Here is an 18590-nt window from a genome sequence, read left to right as displayed (position 1 = left end):
CTGTCTGTTAGTGAGTTAAACTGTCTGTTCCAGGCTATAGCTCTATCAGTGAGTTAGACTGTCTGTTCCAGGCTATAGCTCTATCAGTGAGTTAGACTGTCTGTTCCAGGCTATAGCTCTATCAGTGAGTTAGACTGTCTGTTCCAGGCTATAGCTCTATCAGTGAGTTAGACTGTCTTTTCCAGGCTATATCTCTATCAGTGAGTTAGACTGTCTGTTCCAGGCTATAGCTCTATCAGTGAGTTAGACTGTCTGTTCCAGGCTATAGCTCTATCAGTGAGTTAGACTGTCTGTTCCAGGCTGTATCTCTGTCAGTGAGTTAGCCTGTCTGTTCCAGGCTATATCTCTATCAGTGAGTTAGCCTGTCTGTTCCAGGCTATATCTCTATCAGTGAGTTAGACTGTCTGTTCCAGGCTATAGCTCTATCAGTGAGTTAGACTGTCTGTTCCAGGCTATAGCTCTGTCTATCAGTGAGTTAGACTGTCTGTTCCAGGCTGTATCTCTGTCAGTGAGTTAGACTGTCTGTTCCAGGCTATATCTCTGTCTGTCAGTGAGTTAGACTGTCTGTTCCAGGCTATAGCTCTGTCTATCAGTGAGTTAGACTGTCTGTTCCAGGGTATAGCTCTGTCTATCAGTGAGTTAGACTGTCTGTTCCAGGCTGTATCTCTGTCAGTGAGTGGGCCCTGGTGTTGGAGTCAGTCGTGAGACTGGACCTGCCCTGGAGGACTCTGCGCCCGCGCCTGGCACAGCTGGCACCAGATGGCAGCATCGACTACCAGTCCTGCTTCGAGGACATGGGCCCGGGACAACCCATACCCCAGGTCAGAACCAGGAAGAGACTGATCGATCAATTGATTGATTTTATTTGGAAATCAATAAAGCTGCTCCTTTCACAAAATCTCTCTCTGTGTTTTGTTCAGGTCACTCCAAACTTGGCTGAAACTCTTTACAGATATCGAACAGACCTTGAGATTATCTTCAACATCATGGACAAAGACCACTCTGGTACACGTTACTCTGAGGATGACTATTACAGCTCATACGCCTGCTAGTTCACATCATGCTACATTAACCATTAGCTTGTTAGACAGAAAACCTTTTTAGTATTCCTTAGTTTCTCTCACTGTCTCTCCCCATCCAGGTCAGATATCCATCGAGGAGTTCCGTCAGACCTGGCATCTGTTTAGTGCTCACCTAGGTGTGGAGGTGGATGACCGGGCCATAGATGAACTGGCTAAGAGTATAGACTTCAACAAGGATGGTAGCATCGACTTCAATGAGTTCCTAGAGGCCTTCAGGGTGGTGCACAAACTGGATGTTAAGGACCAACAGCAGGGCTGAGAGAACTTGTTGTTGTGCTGAAGACTCACATTAGCTACCCGGGCAATGACTTGGCTTTAGCTCAGTGAGCCAACACTGGCAGCAGGGCTGAGAGAACTACAAAGACCAGCGGCTAGGCTGAGAGAACTACAAAGACCAGCGGCTAGGCTGAGAGAACTACAAAGACCAGCGGCTAGGCTGAGAGAACTACAAAGACCAGCGGCTAGGCTGAGAGAACTACAAAGACCAGCGGCTAGGCTGAGAGAACTACAAAGACCAGCAGCTAGGCAGAGAGAACTACAAAGACCAGCAGCTAGGCTGAGAGAACTACAAAGACCAGCGGCTAGGCTGAGAGAACTACAAAGACCAGCGGCTAGGCTGAGAAAACTACAAAGACCAGCAGCTAGGCTGAGAGAACTACAAAGACCAGCAGCTATGCTGAGAGAGTACTACAAAAACCAGCAGCAGGCTTGAGGGGAGCCATGCTCTCCTTGGCTTTAGCTCTGCAGGCTTAAACAGTCTTGTGGTCAACCATACACTCAGTGTAGCACATGCAGTTGCATGAGTCAGGAATATATCTAGGAGATGTGGTCACCCTTCTCCCTGTGGTGTAGAACATGTCTCAGAGGAGAACACACTACTCTCACCAGCTACTGATATGGAGACCGACCAACACACGTGAGGTTTCTACAGACAAAGCAGACAAGAGCTCCCCGCGGCATGTCCTAGCTCTGCTCTGCAGACCAACAGCACTTTGCCCTATCTTTTGTAGGTCTGAGACAGGGCTGTAACTCTGAGACCAGACTGCTACATCCTCTCTTCAGGGTCAAAGGTCCAATGCAGATGTTTTAATTTTAAAAAGTCTCAATATTAAATAATGTCTGGGTAAGTACCTTACTGCGATTGTTTTTCATTAAAATGGTCAAAAAGAAACTAAAATAGCTTATTTTTAGCAAAGAGCTATTTCTCAAGCAAGAATTTAGCTATGACAGTCTGGGAGTGGTCTGGAAAACTGAAAATGATCTGTTATTGGCAGAGAGGTTTTGACGTCTTTCTTATTGGTCTATTAACTCATTTACTTCCTGGTGATGTCACCAGGCAGGTCAAAACCATCCCACCAGAACAGGCTGAAATGTATTTTTAAACAACTCTTACACTTAAAAGGTCATTATCGTAATTCTCTAAATTTGACAGTATTATTCCAACCTCATAAAAGGCAGCATGTAAAGTGTTGGTCCCATGTTTCATGAAGCTGAAATAAACAATCCCACAAATGTTCCCAGCTTATTCCTCTCAAATTTTGTGCACAAATTTTTGTTTACACATTTGTTTATATCCCTGTTTATGAGCATTTCTCCTTTGCCAAGATAATCCATCCACCTGACAGGTGTGGCATATCAAGAAGCTGATTAAACAGCATGATCATTACACAGGTGCACCTTGTGCTGGGGGGGGGGGCAATAAAAGGCCACTTTAAAATGTGCAGTTTTGTCACACAACACAGATGTCACAAGTTTCGAGGGAGCGTGTAATTGGCATGCTGACTGCTCTGCAGGAATGTCCACCAGAGCTGACAGTCCATGATGCTGACTGCAGGAATGTCCACCAGAGCTGACAGTCCATGATGCTGTCTGCAGGAATGTCCACCAGAGCTGACAGTCCATGATGCTGACATAGAAGTATATTACCATTTCTCAATAAAAACAGTTGATGGCCGATCCTGGCATATCATGTCAATAAAAGCATGAACAGAATCTGGTTATAATTCATTAGGGGGGTGTAATGTACATCAAACTGTCTCACTACAGAAACAGGCGATAGACTAGTGTCCTGTCCAGGGGGTGTACTATACATCAAACTGCCTCACGCTACAGAAACAGGAGATAGACTAGTGTCCTGTCCAGGGGGTGTACTGTACATCCAGCTGTCACACTACAGAAACAGGAGATAGACTAGTGTCCTGTCCAGGGGGTGTACTGTACATCCAGCTGTCTCACTACAGAAACAGGAGATAGACTAGTGTCCTGTCCAGGGGGTGTACTGTACATCCAGCTGTCACACTACAGAAACAGGAGATAGACTAGTGTCCTGTCCAGGGGGTGTACTGTACATCCAGCTGTCTCACTACAGAAACAGGAGATAGACTCCTGCTCCTATTGGCTGTTCTATCTCAGACGAGGCTGCCTTGTCTAAGACTTCCTTATTCTATATCAACTAGTGAACCGGTAAGGTTGCTGTTATGTTGTATAATGTGATGTGTAGCTTTAAATGCTCTTTACTGGCTGTTTCCTTGACCGTTTCCTTACTCGGTTGGTTCACATTTGTATTCGGTGTGTGTGTGTGTATGCACATGTTTGTGCATGCATGTAGAGGTGTGTGTGTTTATGCACATGTTTGTGCATGCATGTAGAGGTGGGTGTGTATTGGAAGCCCCATAATTATAAAGCAATGTGTGAGCACTGTTAAACACACCTTGTACTTCTGACTGACAGGGAGGGAGGCCAAATGGCAGGACCAGCCTCTCTCAGGAGGGTCGGAGGCATTCCACAGGTCTGGTGTTCAGGATCACACACACACACAGGACAACACATGCACGTGAACACGCACACTCAGAACTACACGGTGCCAGAGAATCACAAATACGCAGAAAGAGAGGGAGGATGGGAGAGAAGAGTTAAGGGAGAGGAAGGGAGAGAGAGAGGAGTAGGGAGAGGAAGGGAAAGAGAGAGAAGAGTAGAGAGAGGGAGAGGAAGGGAAAGAGAGAGAAGAGTAGAGAGAGGGAGAGGAAGGGAGAGAGAGAGAGACGAGAGGAAGGGAGAGAGAGGAGTAGAGCGAGGAAGGGAAAGAGAGAGAAGAGTAGAGAGAGGGAGAGGAAGGGAGAGAGAGAGAGACGAGAGGAAGGGAGAGAGAGGGAGAAGAAGGGGGAGAGCGAGAGAGAAGAGTAGAGAGAGGGAGAGAGAAAGAGTAGAGCACCTCAGTCTGCTGCAAGGAGAGACCATGGGGGCTCTGACAGGGCTTCTCTCTACACTAGTCGCTCTGCTATGGACCCTCCCTCCAGGTCAGTCAGTCTGTCTACCATGTCAACTGGTTTGGAATTCATCTATTGGATCTCTTATTTCTGTTTGGTTGGTAAAAAATGACTTTTGAGATCAATGGGAACTCCTCATGGCATCAGACTGTCTTTATGTTGATCTCTGTTCTGTCTCCAGGGTCATTGGGTGAGGAATGCAGTAGTTTCAGACACGTGGAGAACGGTAGAACATTCTTCCGTTACAGCGGGTTGTATGTGGCGTTCACCTGTAACCCTGGCTATAAGATCCATGGATATAGAACCAACAGCTGTGTGTCTGGACAATGGACCAGGGAACCTCCCGTGTGTGTTGGTAAGTGACTTGAGTTTGACGCATGTATTTCAAGTTACACGTCTCTCTCTCAATTTCTCAATAGAAGTGCAAGGGGGCGGCAGGGTAGCCTAGTGGTTAGAGCGTTGGACTAGTAACCAAAAGGTTGCAAGTTCAAATCCCTGAGCCTACAAGGTACAAATCTGTCATTCTGCCCCTGAACAGGCAGTTAACCCACTGTAACCCACTGTTCCTAGACCAGTTAACCCACTGTTCCTAGGCCATAATTGTAAATAAGAATTTGTTCTTAACTGACTTGCCTAGTTCAATAAAGGTTAAAAAAAATAGGAAGGCTATGCTCACTGAGTCTGATGGTAGTCAAAGCTTTCCTTAAGTTTGGGTCAGTCACAGTGGTCAGGTATTCTGCCACTGTGTACTCTCTGTTTAGGGACAAATAGCATTCTAGTTGGCTCTGTTTATTTGTTAATTCTTTCCAATGTGTCAAGTAATTATCTTTTTGTTTTCTCATGATTTGCTTGGGTCTAATTGTGCTGTTGTCCTGTTCTACGTTGTACACTGAGGATATTTTTGCAGAATTCTGCATGCAGAGTCTCAATTTGGTGTTTGTCCCATTTTGTGAATTCTTGGTTGGTGAGCGGACTCCAGACCTCACAACCATAAAGGGCAATGGGTTTTTATAACTGATTCAAGTATTTTTAGCCAGATCCTAATTGGTATGTTGAATTTTATGTTCCTTTTGATGGCATAGAATGTCCTTCTTGCCTTGTCTCTCAGATCGTTCACAGCTTTGTGGAAGTTACCTGTGGCGCTGATGTTTAGGCCAGGGTATGTATAGTTTCTTGTGTGCTCTAGGGCAACAGTGTCTAGATGGAATTTGTATTTGTGGTCCTGGCAACTGGACCTTCTTTGGAACACCACATTTTTTGTCTTACTGAGATTTACTGTCAGGGCCCAGGTCTGTCAGGGCCCAGGTCTGACAGAATCTGTGCAGAAGATCTAGGTGCTGCTGTAGGCCCTCCTTGGTTGGGGACAGAAGCACCAGATCATCAATAGACATTTGACTTCAGATTCTACCAGGGGGAGGCCGGGTTCTGCAGACTGTTCTAGTGCTCGCACCAATTCGTTGATATATATGTTGAAGAGGGTGGGGCTTAAGCTGCATCCCTGTCTCACCCCACAGCCTTGTGGAAAGAAATGTTTGTGTTTTTTGCCAATTTTAACTGCACACTTGTTATTTTTAATGTCGTATGTTTTTCCCCCAACACCATTTTCCATCAATTTGTATAGCAGACTCTCATGCCAAATTGAGTCAAAGGCTTTTTTGAAATCAACAAAGCATGAGAAGACTTTGCCTTTGTTTTGGTTTGTTTGTTTGTCAATTAGGGTGTGCAGGGTGAATACGTGGTCTGTCGTACGGTAATTTGGTAAAAAGCCAATTTGACATTTGCTCAGTACATTGTTTTCACTGAGGAAATGTACGAGTTGAGCTGTTAAGTCTCCCACTCTCTCTCTCTCTCTCTCTGTGTCTCTCTCTCTCGCTCTCTCTCTCTGTGTGTGTGTCTCTCTCTCTCTCTCTGTGTCTCTCTCTCTGTCTCACTCTCTCTGTGTCTCTCTCTCTGTCTCACTCTCTCTGTGTCTCTCTCTCTGTCTCACTCTCTCTGTGTCTCTCTCTGTCTCACTCTCTCTGTGTCTCTCTCTGTCTCACTCTCTCTGTGTCTCTCTCTCTCTGTCTCACTCTCTCTGTGTCTCTCTCTCTGTGTCTCTCTCTCTGTCTCTCTCTCTCTGTGTCTCTCTCTGTCTCTCTGTCTCTCTGTCTCTCTCTCTCTCTCTCTCTCTCTCTCACTCTCTCTGTGTCTCTCTCTGTCTCTCTCTCTCTCTCTCTCTCTCTCTCTCTCTCTCTCTGTCTCTCTCTGTCTCTCTCTCTCTCTCTCTCTCTCTCTCTCTCTCTCTTTCTTTCTTTCTCTTTCTCTTTCTCTTTCTCTCTCTCTCAATTCAAGGGGCTTTATCGGCATGGGAAATATGTGTTTGCATTGCTAAAGCAAGTGAAATAAACAAACAGTGAACAGTAAATATTACACTCACAAAAGTTCCAAAAGAATAAAGACATTTCAAATGTCATATTATGTATATGTATATTATACAGTGTTATAACGATGTGCAAATAGTTAAAGTACAAAAGGGAAAATAAATATAGGTTGTATTTACAATGGTGTTTGTTCTTCACTAGTTGCCCTTTCCTTGTGGCAACAGGTCACAAATCTTGCTGCTGTGATGTCACACTGTGGAATTTCAACCAGTAGATATGGGAGTTGATCAAAATTGGATTTCTCTCTCTCTTTCTTTCTCTCTTTCTCTTCTAATCTGTGTTGAATCTCCTGTGTGTGTATTCCAGCCTCTGGGTGTCCCAGCCCAGGGGATCTCCTGCAGGGGGTTACCAGTGTGACAGAGGACGGGTCCTGGGCTCTCTTCAGCTGTGATGCTGGCTACAGGCTCTATGGACACTCACTGCTCTACTGCAAGGGCCAGAACTGGAACGGCACCAAGCCTGTCTGCAAGGGTGAGAGACTTGACTTACTGACTTAGTCCTCTTTGGCCCCTTGGTGAGCGTCCACCGTGGCCCTCCACCTCTCTCTTTTCAGTGTGAGGCCTGAGCGGGAGACAGCTGTAGATTACTATCAGCATGGTATTCTACAGTAGGTTATCTCCTTCATGTGGACTAATTATAAAACATACCCTGTAATCTGATTTTTACCCTGCTTTAAACGAAGACATCGATTGAGGATGTCTCCTGGTATTGGTCCTCCTCTGTGCCTCTCCCCTCCTAGAGTCTGATGATGTCTCCTGGTATTGATCCTCCTCTGTGCCCCTCCTAGAGTCTGATGTCTCCTGGTCCTCCTCTGTGCCTCTCCCCTCCTAGTCTGATGATGTCTCCTGATTCTCCTCTGTGCCTCTCCCCTCCTAGAGTCTGATGATGTCTCCTGGTATTGATCCTCCTCTGTGCCTCTCCCCTCCTAGAGTCTGATGATGTCTCCTGGTATTGATCCTCCTCTGTGCCTCTCCCCTCCTAGAGTCTGATATGATGTCTCCTGATCCTCCTCTGTGCCTCTCCCCTCCTAGAGTCTGATATGATGTCTCCTGATCCTCCTCTGTGCCTCTCCCCTCCTAGAGTCTGATATGATGTCTCCTGATCCTCCTCTGTGCCTCTTCCCTCCTAGAGTCTGATATGATGAGTTCATGGAAGCAGAAGGAGCCCACCGTCCCGATGCCCAGGATCCAGAGCCAGAACCTTGACGTGCTGTCTGCTCTGAAGAACCACCTACAGCTTCACTACAATACCATCGCTAACACTGCCTCCAAGCCTGTGTTGCTGGCCAACGCACCACCTAAAGACCCCCACACCCACCTAAAAGACCCACACTCCATAGACCGCAGCCCCAAAGCTCACCATGTGGAGGAGATTTTGAAAGACACCAGGGATCTAACAGACAGAGAAGGGGCCCCTGAGAAGCCCACTAGACCTCAGGCCTCCACATCCTCCTCTGCTACTACAGAGACCATTACTTCCACATCCAGCCTGCCGGTCGCTGAAGGGTATTGGCACCAGGGGACCTTCATAGCCCAGGCTATGCAGGAGGATTCATTACCCAGGAAGGCGGTGCTGACAGGGGCCACCCAGTTGGAGCCTGTCCAGGGCGTTACAGAGCCAGCAGATGTGAGCAGCACAGACACACAGGAGCCCCGTCCTCAGAGACCCACTGAGACCAGCTCCACAAGCTTCATCAACTCCAGCAACACCACCAGCCACTGGGTCAATGGAACAGACACGTATGGTCATCACATCCAAGTGAAGAAGACTGCATCATTATCTGATGATGATGATGATGATGGTGGTGAAACTCATCGACGCAACGTGACCTCTCCGGATCGGGCATCAAACGGGTCCTCACAGGACAATGAAACCGACACAAGTGACAGTCATCACAGTCAGGCGAACGAGACGTCATCGTCGCCATTGTCCGGCGATGATGGTGAAACATCTAGACACAATGGGACCTCATCGTATCTGTCTTTAAACAGGTCAGACCAGCATCTTATTAAGGGTGCTACAAACACAGAGGAGCTGCCCAGGCCTGTGACCCTAAACAGGCGTCCGCTGTGCCCTTACCCTCCCCTGCCAGCTCATGGCACCTTCTACTTCCGTACGGTAGACAACCCCGGTCCCCGGGACTACAAACACTACATCCAGTACGCCTGCTATGCAGGGTACACCCTGGCCCACGGGGATATCCACAGCTACTGTCTGCAGGCTGGACGGTGGAGTGGTCTCACCCCGGTCTGCTTGGGTAAGTCACTGCTCTATCATTCCCCATTGTGATGCCTCTCTACAGATTCTGTACTACCAAACTGAAGAGCAACAGAAAGGCCATAGAAGCTTTCTTCAAGACGTATGTTGCCGTGTTCACCTCATCGACTGTGTCCTCTGTGTTTGGGCAGGTGAGTAGTTAAGGGTCCCTGTACTTAACCCTGTTAGTTGGTGTGTAGAGATGATGTGTGGAGATGAGGTGTATAGATGATGTGTAGAGATGAGGTGTAGCGATGAGGTGTAGCGATGAGGTGTAGCGATGATGTGTAGAGATGATGTGTAGAGATGATGTGCAAAGATGAGGTGTAGAGATGAGGTGTAGCGATGAGGTGTGGAGATGATGTGTAGAGATGATGTGTAGAGATGATGTGCAAAGATGAGGTGTAGAGATGAGGTGTAGCGATGAGGTGTGGAGATGATGTGTGGAGATGATGTGTATAGATGATGCATGGAGATGATTTGTAGAAATGATGTGTGTAGATGAGGTGTGCCTCCTGGCACACCCCAGATCAAATGTTTGGTACATGTAAATGTGCTTGGTGATTAAAGGTGATTGGGACTCTGAATAGGACTATAGCAGGTGTGCAGGCTGTATGTGTTATGATAGGGCTGGAATAAAGTCCCTGCAGGAGGGTGACTCTCCAGGAGTAGGGCTGGAATAAAGACCCTGCAGGAGGGTGACTCTCCAGGAGTAGGGCTGGAATAAAGACCCTGGAGGAGGGTGACTCTCCAGGAGTAGGGCTGGAATAAAGAACCTCGTTATTACTGCATTGTCGGAACTAGAAGCACAAGCATTTCGCTACACTCGCATTAACATCTGCTAACCATGTGTATGTGACAAATAAAATTTGATTTGATTTGATTTGAGAGGGTGACTCTCCAGGAGTAGGGCTGGAATAAAGACCCTGCAGGAGGGTTACTCTCCAGGAGTAGGGCTGGAATAAAGACCCTGAGGGAGGGTAGTTCTCCAGGAGTAGGGCTGGAATAAAGACCCTGGAGGAGGGTGACTCTCCAGGAGTAGGGCTGGAATAAAGACCCTGCAGGAGGGTGACTCTCCAGGAGTAGGGCTGGAATAAAGACCCTGGAGGAGGGTGACTCTCCAGGAGTAGGGCTGGAATAAAGAACCTGGAGGAGAGTGACTCTCCAGGAGTAGGGCTGGAATAAAGATCCTGGAGGAGGGTAGTTCTCCAGGAGTAGGGCTGGAATAAAGACCCTGCAGGAGGGTAGTTCTCCAGGAGTAGGGCTGCAATAAAGACCCTGGAGGAGGGTGACTCTCCAGGAGTAGGGCTGGAATAAAGACCCTGGAGGAGGGTGACTCTCCAGGAGTAGGGCTGGAATAAAGACCCTGGAGGAGGGTAGTTCTCCAGGAGTAGGGCTGGAATAAAGACCCTGCAGGAGGGTAGTTCTCCAGGAGTAGGGCTGGAATAAAGACCCTGGAGGAGGGTGACTCTCCAGGAGTAGGGCTGGAATAAAGACCCTGGAGGAGGGTGACTCTCCAGGAGTAGGGCTGGAATAAAGACCCTGGAGGAGGGTAGTTCCCCAGGAGTAGGGCTGGAATAAAGACCCTGGAGGAGGGTAGTTCTCCTGGAGTAGGGCTGGAATAAAGACCCTGGAGGAGGGTAGTTCTCCTGGAGTAGGGCTGGAATAAAGACCCTGGAGGAGGGTGACTCTCCAGGAGTAGGGTTGGCCACTCCTGCATTTAGACTTTACCTTCACTGAGCCCCAGCAATTTAAAACAGGACTGTCTTCCAACAACCACAGCTGGTCCCAATCCACTCCCTACCCATCACAGAGTTAGTTCCAAGAGGAAGGGGAAAGAAGTGAATTGGGACCAGCTGCACATGTCTCCTTTCATTACCTATTTCTCTCCTAACACACATCTATGCACATCATCTATACTTATCTCCACACACATCATCTCCACACCTCATCTCCACACCTCATCTCCACACCTCATGCCCACACATAATCTATACACATAATCTATACACATCATCTATACACCATCTATACACATCATCTATACACCATCTATACACATCATCTCCACACATCATCTCCGCATATCATCTGTACACATAATCTATACACATCATGTGTGGAGATGAGGTGTGGAGATGATGTGTATAGATTGTGTGGAGATGAGGTGTGGAGATGAGGTGTGGAGATGAGGTGTATATATGATGTGTGTGGAGATATGTATAGATGATGTGCATAGATGTGTGTTAGGAGAGAAATAGGTAATGAAAGGAGACACGTGCAGCTCTCTCTGTTTTCTACATTATTACCTCAGTGACATCAGAATATCTGTTACACGCATCATCTCTCACTAACTGACTAACTGAGTGACTGACCAGGAAGTCAGTGCTGTGCTTGGTAGACTGTGGCAGCCGGTCCCAATTCACTTCTTTCCCCTTCCTCTTGGAACTAACTCTTTGATGGGTAGGGAGTGGATTGGGACCAGCTGTGGCTGTTGGAAGACAGTCCTGTTTTAAATTGCTGGGGCTCAGTGAAGGTAAAGTCTAAATGCAGGAGTGGCCAACACTACTCCTGGAGAGTCACCCTCCTGCAGGGTCTTTATTCCAGCCCTACTCCTGGAGAGTCACCCTCCTGCAGGATCTTTATTCCAGCCCTACTCCTGGAGAGTCACCCTCCTCCAGGGTCTTTATTCCAGCCCTACTTCTGGAGAGTCACCCTCCTGCAGGGTCTTTATTCCAGCCCTACTCCTGGAGAACTACCCTCCTGCAGGGTCTTTATTCCAGCCCTACTCCTGGAGAGTCACCCTCCTGCAGGGTCTTTATTCCAGCCCTACTCCTGGAGAGTCACCCTCCTGCAGGGTCTTTATTCCAGCCCTACTCCTGGAGAGTCACCCTCCTGCAGGGTCTTTATTCCAGCCCTACTCCTGGAGAGTCACCCTCCTGCAGGGACTTTATTCCAGTCCTACTCCTGGAGAGTCACCCTCCTGCAGGGTCTTTATTCCAGCCCTACTCCTGGAGAGTCACCCTCCTGCAGGGTCTTTATTCCAGCCCTACTCCTGGAGAGTCACCCTCCTGCAGGGTCTTTATTCCAGCCCTACTCCTGGAGAGTCACCCTCCTCCAGGGTCTTTATTCCAGCCCTACTCCTGGAGAGTCACCCTCCTGCAGGGTCTTTATTCCAGCCCTACTCCTGGAGAGTCACCCTCCTGCAGGGTCTTTATTCCAGCCCTACTCCTGGATTCCAGTCACCCTCCTGCAGGGTCTTTATTCCAGCCCTAGGGTCTTTATTCCAGCCCTCCTGGAGAGTCACCCTCCTGCAGGGTCTTTATTCCAGCCCTACTCCTGGAGAGTCACCCTCCTGCAGGGTCTTTATTCCAGCCCTACTCCTGGAGAGTCACCCTCCTGCAGGGTCTTTATTCCATCCCTACTCCTGGAGAGTCACCCTCCTCCAGGGTCTTTATTCCAGCCCTACTCCTGGAGAGTCACCCTACTCCTGGAGAGTCACCCTCCTGCAGGGTCTTTATTCCAGCCCTACTCCTGGAGAGTCTACCCAGCCCTCCTCCAGGGTCTTTATTCCAGCCCTACTCCTGGAGAGTCACCCTCTTTTATTCCAGCCCTACTCCTGGAGAACTACCCTCCTGCAGGGTCTTTATTCCAGCCCTACTCCTGGAGAACTCTTTCTTTATTCCAGCCCTACTCCTGGAGAGTCACCCTCCTGCAGGGTCTTTATTCCATCCCTACTCCTGGAGAGTCACCCTCCTCCAGGGTCTTTATTCCAGCCCTACTCCTGGAGAGTCACTTTATTCCAGCCCTCCTGCAGGGTCTTTATTCCAGCCCTACTCCTGGAGAGTCACCCTCCTGCAGGGTCTTTATTCCAGCCCTACTCCTGGAGAGTCACCCTCCTGCAGGGTCTTTATTCCAGCCCTACTCCTGGAGAGTCACCCTCCTGCAGGGTCTTTATTCCAGCCCTACTCCTGGAGAGTCACCCTCCTGCAGGGACTTTATTCCAGCCCTATCATAACACATACAACCTGCACACCTGCTATAGTCCTATACAGAGTCCCAATCACCTTTAATCACCAAGCACATTTACATGTACCAAACATTTGATCTGGTGAAATGTTACCAGACAATAAACAGAACATACAGACAGACCATACAGACAGACAGGCTATACAGACAGGATATACACACAAAAAATGTAATACAGACATGAGACACTGACTCCCCCATCTCTAACCTCTGACCTCTAACCCTAGAGGTGACCCCCTGCGCCCTGAACAACGGAGGCTGTTCCCAGCTGTGTAGTGTGAACCAGGAACAAGCTCAGTGTCACTGCAGACCAGGCTTCATCCTGTTAGAGGATCACCGTACCTGTAGAGGTCAGTCAAACAATCAACCGTACCTGTAGAGGTCAGTCAAACAATCAACCGTACCTGTAGAGGTCAGTCAAACAATCAACCGTACCTGTAGAGGTCAGTCAAACAATCAACCGTACCTGTAGAGGTCAGTCAAATAATCAACCGTACCTGTAGAGGTCAGTCAAACAATCAACCGTACCTGTAGAGGTCAGTCAAACAATCAACCGTACCTGTAGAGGTCAGTAAAACAATCAACCGTACCTGTAGAGGTCAGTCAAACAATCAACCGTACCTGTAGAGGTCAGTCAAACAATCAACCGTACCTGTAGAGGTCAGTCAAACAATCAACCGTACCTGTAGAGGTCAGTCAAACAATCAACTGTACCTGTAGAGGTCAGTCAAACAATCAACCGTACCTGTAGAGGTCAGTCAAACAATCAACCGTACCTGTAGAGGTCAGTCAAACAATCAACCGTACCTGTAGAGGTCAGTCAAACAATCAACCGTACCTGTAGAGGTCAGTCAAACAATCAATCGAGGTGAGGGACGTGTGTTTGAACCCAGGGTCTCCTGTGCGACACCAGACAGTGTTCACCCATTGCGCTAAAGCCGTAGCAAGTAACGCAAGTACTCAAGGGACGTGTTTCACTGAAACAACTGGTGCAAGAGCTACTACACATGCACCATGCTTTGTGGTAGAAATAAATATTTAACTTTATGAAAAACCCCTAGTCAGTGTTGTGTTTGTGCTCTTCCTTGTTGGGGGGAGGTCAAATGTCTTGTTTTTGTTGCCTTGACTAGCCAAGATGTCTTCCTCCACAGTCTCTGACTAGCCAAGATGTCTTCTGTCCACAGTCTCTGACTAGCCAAGATGTCTTCTGTCCACAGTCTCTGACTAGCCAAGATGTCTTCCTCCACAGTCTCTGACTAGCCAAGATGTCTTCCTCCACAGTCTCTGACTAGCAAAGATGTCTTCCTCCACAGTCTCTGACTAGCCAAGATGTCTTCCTCCACAGTCTCTGACTAGCCAAGATGTCTTCCTCCACAGTCTCTGACTAGCCAAGATGTCTTCTCTGACTGTCCACAGTCTCTGACTAGCCAAGATGTCTTCCTCCACAGTCTCTGACTAGCCAAGATGTCTTCCTCCACAGTCTCTGACTAGCCAAGATGTCTTCCTCCACAGTCTCTGACTAGCCAAGATGTCTTCCTCCACAGTCTCTGACTAGCCAAGATGTCTTCCTCCACAGTCTCTGACTAGCCAAGATGTCTTCTGTCCACAGTCTCTGACTAGCCAAGATGTCTTCTGTCCACAGTCTCTGACTAGCCAAGATGTCTTCCTCCACAGTCTCTGACTAGCCAAGATGTCTTCCTCCACAGTCTCTGACTAGCAAAGATGTCTTCCTCCACAGTCTCTGACAAGCCAAGATGTCTTCCTCCACAGTCTCTGACTAGCCAAGATGTCTTATGTCCACAGTCTCTGACTAGCCAAGATGTCTTATGTCCACAGTCTCTGACTAGCCAAGATGTCTTCCTGTCCACAGTCTCTGACTAGCCAAGATGTCTTCCTCCACAGTCTCTGACTAGCCAAGATGTCTTCCTCCACAGTCTCTGACTAGCCAAGATGTCTTCCTCCACAGTCTCTGACTAGCCAAGATGTCTTCCTCCACAGTCTCTGACTAGCCAAGATGTCTTCCTCCACAGTCTCTGACTAGCCAAGATGTCTTCCTCCACAGTCTCTGACTAGCCAAGATGTCTTCCTCCACAGTCTCTGACTAGCCAAGATGTCTTCCTCCACAGTCTCTGACTAGCCAAGATGTCTTATGTCCACAGTCTCTGACTAGCCAAGATGTCTTATGTCCACAGTCTCTGACTAGCCAAGATGTCTTATGTCCACAGTCTCTGACTAGCCAAGATGTCTTCCTCCACAGTCTCTGACTAGCCAAGATGTCTTCCTCCACAGTCTCTGACTAGCCAAGATGTCTTCCTCCACAGTCTCTGATTAGCCAAGATGTCTTCCTCCACAGTCTCTGATTAGCCAAGATGTCTTCCTCCACAGTCTCTGATTAGCCAAGATGTCTTCCTCCACAGTCTCTGACTAGCCAAGATGTCTTCCTCCACAGTCTCTGACTAGCCAAGATGTCTTCCTCCACAGTCTCTGACTAGCCAAGATGTCTTCCTCCACAGTCTCTGACTAGCCAAGATGTCTTCCTCCACAGTCTCTGACTAGCCAAGATGTCTTCCTCCACAGTCTCTGACTAGCCAAGATGTCTTCCTCCATAACCTCTGACTAGCCAAGATGTCTTCCTCCACAGTCTCTGACTAGCCAAGATGTCTTCCTCCATAACCTCTGACTAGTCAAGATGTCTTCCTCCACAGTCTCTGACTAGCCAAGATGTCTTCCTCCATAACCTCTGACTAGTCAAGATGTCTTCCTCCACAGTCTCTGTATAAAGAACAGCTGTAGTCTGCACCAACAGGGTCTACGATGTGATCACGATGCCCCTAAATTCAATGATGTTTTTACAGCCTGAGAATCCCCCATTTAGAGCTATACATTCTTGATCCAAAACATCTTTAACACTCTGATCGCAAGGCAGCACTGCAGAGGAACAAGCTACAGCCTGAGGAAAGACCCCGTTAATATATGTTTCATGATCTCTGTTCCACGGTGCACCTACAAAGTAGTCTCTTGTGACAGCTGGACATTTGGTTTTGGGTGTCGAGTAAATAACTTGGGTCAAATTATTCACCTTAAAAGGTTGAAATTGGCTTCCGTAAAAAAAAAGTGTTTAGCTTTGGAGAAATACTTTCTCACTCTTTCTATTTTCCCTCCACAGTTTATTTCCAGGTAGTAACCCATCATTTGCGTCTCAGAATAAAGTACTACCATGATTCACTGTCTATAGACAGGTGGTTGAATAAACAGGTGGTTTTCTCCTGTAGACAGAGCTGACTAGCTCAATATCTACACAATCTGTCTGACTCAGACAGGCATACCATACAGCAGAGATAAATATTCATTTACACATTCCTATAGGACAACAGTGGTGTAAACACACACACACACACATACACACACACACACACGTACACATACACACACACACATACACACACACACACACACACAGCTACAGGTGCTCTCCTGGGAAAGAGCAGGAGCTCAACTAGCAGGTACAGTAGTTGATATATCTTCCTGAGTTGTTTTCCACACACTGCAGCTTCCTCTATAAAGCAGATGTTTTTGTCCCAGTCTGTTAGTCTCTGTATTTGTCATATTGAAACCAGACCACTGAGACCAGGGCTGCCGATCCAATCAGTGGAACAGAAGAGGTGGATGTTAGCTAACACATACTGCTGTCGCAGCAGAACGCTGAACACGATCAAAACAAAAGGCCATCGTCACACATCACCTTTGTTGTACATGAAAGCCAACAGTGCATGCCTGGTCTCCATGGTAATGAGGTGTGCCAGAGCGAGACAGAGAGAATCAAAGTGAGACAGAGCTGCTCTACTCTTTCATCTCGGGGCCTTTGTGACATCAGCATCAGACAGGCCACTTTCCTAATTGTGTGTGTGTGTTCCTGTGCGTGTGTGTGTCCTCGGTACAGATGTGGATGAGTGTGTGGAGGGCCAGCAGCAACAGCGCTGCCAGCAGACCTGCGTCAACACCTTCGGCTCGTTCCGCTGCTCTTGCCCCTACGGACACATCCTGGCTGGGGACGGAAGGGCCTGTGTGGCTCAGTGTCCAGCAGGGTACAGAAAACAACCCTCAACCCCGATACCTGGAGGAAACCTGTCCAGAAAGGAGTGTGTAGGTAGGAGACACTGGGATGCCGCAGGTTTAGCAGAAATGAATAGAATGCCACAACTTCTAATTAGACTAGTGGAATATCTCTCTCTCTTAATTACCCTCGCGGAAATCTAATTAGCATAATCCTCCCATAAAAATCCATCAATTAATGCTAGAGACATCTCAATCCACCACATCAGCCGATGTCACACTTCTGCGGTGAAAGGTGACAGAGCTAGAGCGGTGTTTGTCAGTACAGACGATCTGCCAACTTCTGTCTGTCGCGTCCAAACTGTTTGGGCTACACACTAATATGACCCCTCTGTGGAAAGGTCAGACTCTCACAAACACGTATTTTGATCTACAACGCTCACAAGACTCTTATGAAGGGTCCTCAGTACCAGTTGAAAAACATGTATAGAAGTATACAATACCAGCGAAAAGTTTGGACACCTACTCATTCAAGGTTTTTAAAAATGTTTTACTATTTACTATCTACATTGTAGAATAATAGTGAAGACATCAAAACTGTGAAATAACACAAATGGAATAATGTAGTAACCAAAAAAAGTTGTAAAAAATCTAAATGTATTTTAGATTTTAGATTCTTCAAAGTAGCCACCCTTTGACTTAATGACAGCTTTGCACACTCTTGGCATTCTCTCAACCAGCTTCATGAAGAATGCTTTTCCAATGGTCTTGAAGGAGTTCCCACATATGCTGAGCACTGCTTGATGATCCTTGGTAATGACATTCTTAAAACAATTCCACGTAGCTTGGTGGAATCAATAGAAAATAGATACAACAATGTCATTCAGCAAACAGAATGTGTATGGCGATCAGGTTGTCTTCAACTGCTGGAATGACACTGATCCTTTTACAGACATCAATGAATGTGAGGAGCCAGAGGTCAGTGTACCTGGACACAGGTGTCAGTGGAAGTGTGTGAACCTGCCTGGCTCCCACCGCTGTATCTGTCCCAGAGGCTACAAACTGTCCTCAGACAGACACCACTGCAGAGGTGAGATGACTACACATCCATACTAACACACACACACACACACACACACACACACACACACACACACACACACACACACACACACACACACACACACACACACACACACACACACACACACACAGTCAACATAAATTGATTAAAACGGAAGTCTTTGACAAATCTATGATCACAAATCACTTCCAATGATATTTTCCTGACCAGGCCTTTGCCCTGTTTCATCAACAGATATCAACGAGTGCAGCCGTAAGAATGGTGGCTGCTCTCACCTGTGCCTGAACCATAAAGGAAGTTACCAGTGTTCCTGTCCTGCCTCTCACCGCCTCTCCCCCTACAGTAGGAAGAAGTGTCAGCCAAGGAAAGAACAGCAGAGTAATGTGTAGCAGAGATCGTG

The 18590-nt window shown here is 47.6% G+C and overlaps 2 protein-coding genes across 2 annotated transcripts in view; both read left to right on the top strand.

The window, feature by feature from the left end:
* ppef1 (protein phosphatase, EF-hand calcium binding domain 1) overlaps window positions 1–2598 on the top strand; it is a 36518-nt gene extending 33920 nt beyond the window's left edge. The window contains 3 exon segments of the mRNA XM_042318992.1: window positions 658–821; window positions 921–1005; window positions 1142–2598. Coding sequence (XP_042174926.1) covers window positions 658–821; window positions 921–1005; window positions 1142–1341 — 449 coding nt within the window. The 3' untranslated portion in view covers window positions 1342–2598.
* Window positions 2599–4223: 1625 nt separating this feature from the next.
* On the top strand, window positions 4224–18579 carry LOC112240574 (sushi, von Willebrand factor type A, EGF and pentraxin domain-containing protein 1). The gene is made up of 8 exons (XM_042318977.1): window positions 4224–4378; window positions 4530–4703; window positions 7075–7239; window positions 7898–9025; window positions 13281–13403; window positions 16994–17200; window positions 18059–18196; window positions 18425–18579. Exons 1-8 carry the CDS (start codon window positions 4318–4320, stop codon window positions 18577–18579), a joined length of 2151 nt encoding a protein of 716 aa, XP_042174911.1. The 5' UTR covers window positions 4224–4317.
* Window positions 18580–18590: the final 11 nt, after the last annotated feature.

The sequence above is a fragment of the Oncorhynchus tshawytscha genome, unplaced genomic scaffold, assembly GCF_018296145.1.
Source record: "Oncorhynchus tshawytscha isolate Ot180627B unplaced genomic scaffold, Otsh_v2.0 Un_contig_5015_pilon_pilon, whole genome shotgun sequence".
Lineage (NCBI taxonomy): Eukaryota > Metazoa > Chordata > Actinopteri > Salmoniformes > Salmonidae > Oncorhynchus > Oncorhynchus tshawytscha.
The sequence above is the reverse complement of the archived record's forward strand: the minus strand, read 5'-3'. Positions and strand labels throughout refer to the sequence as shown.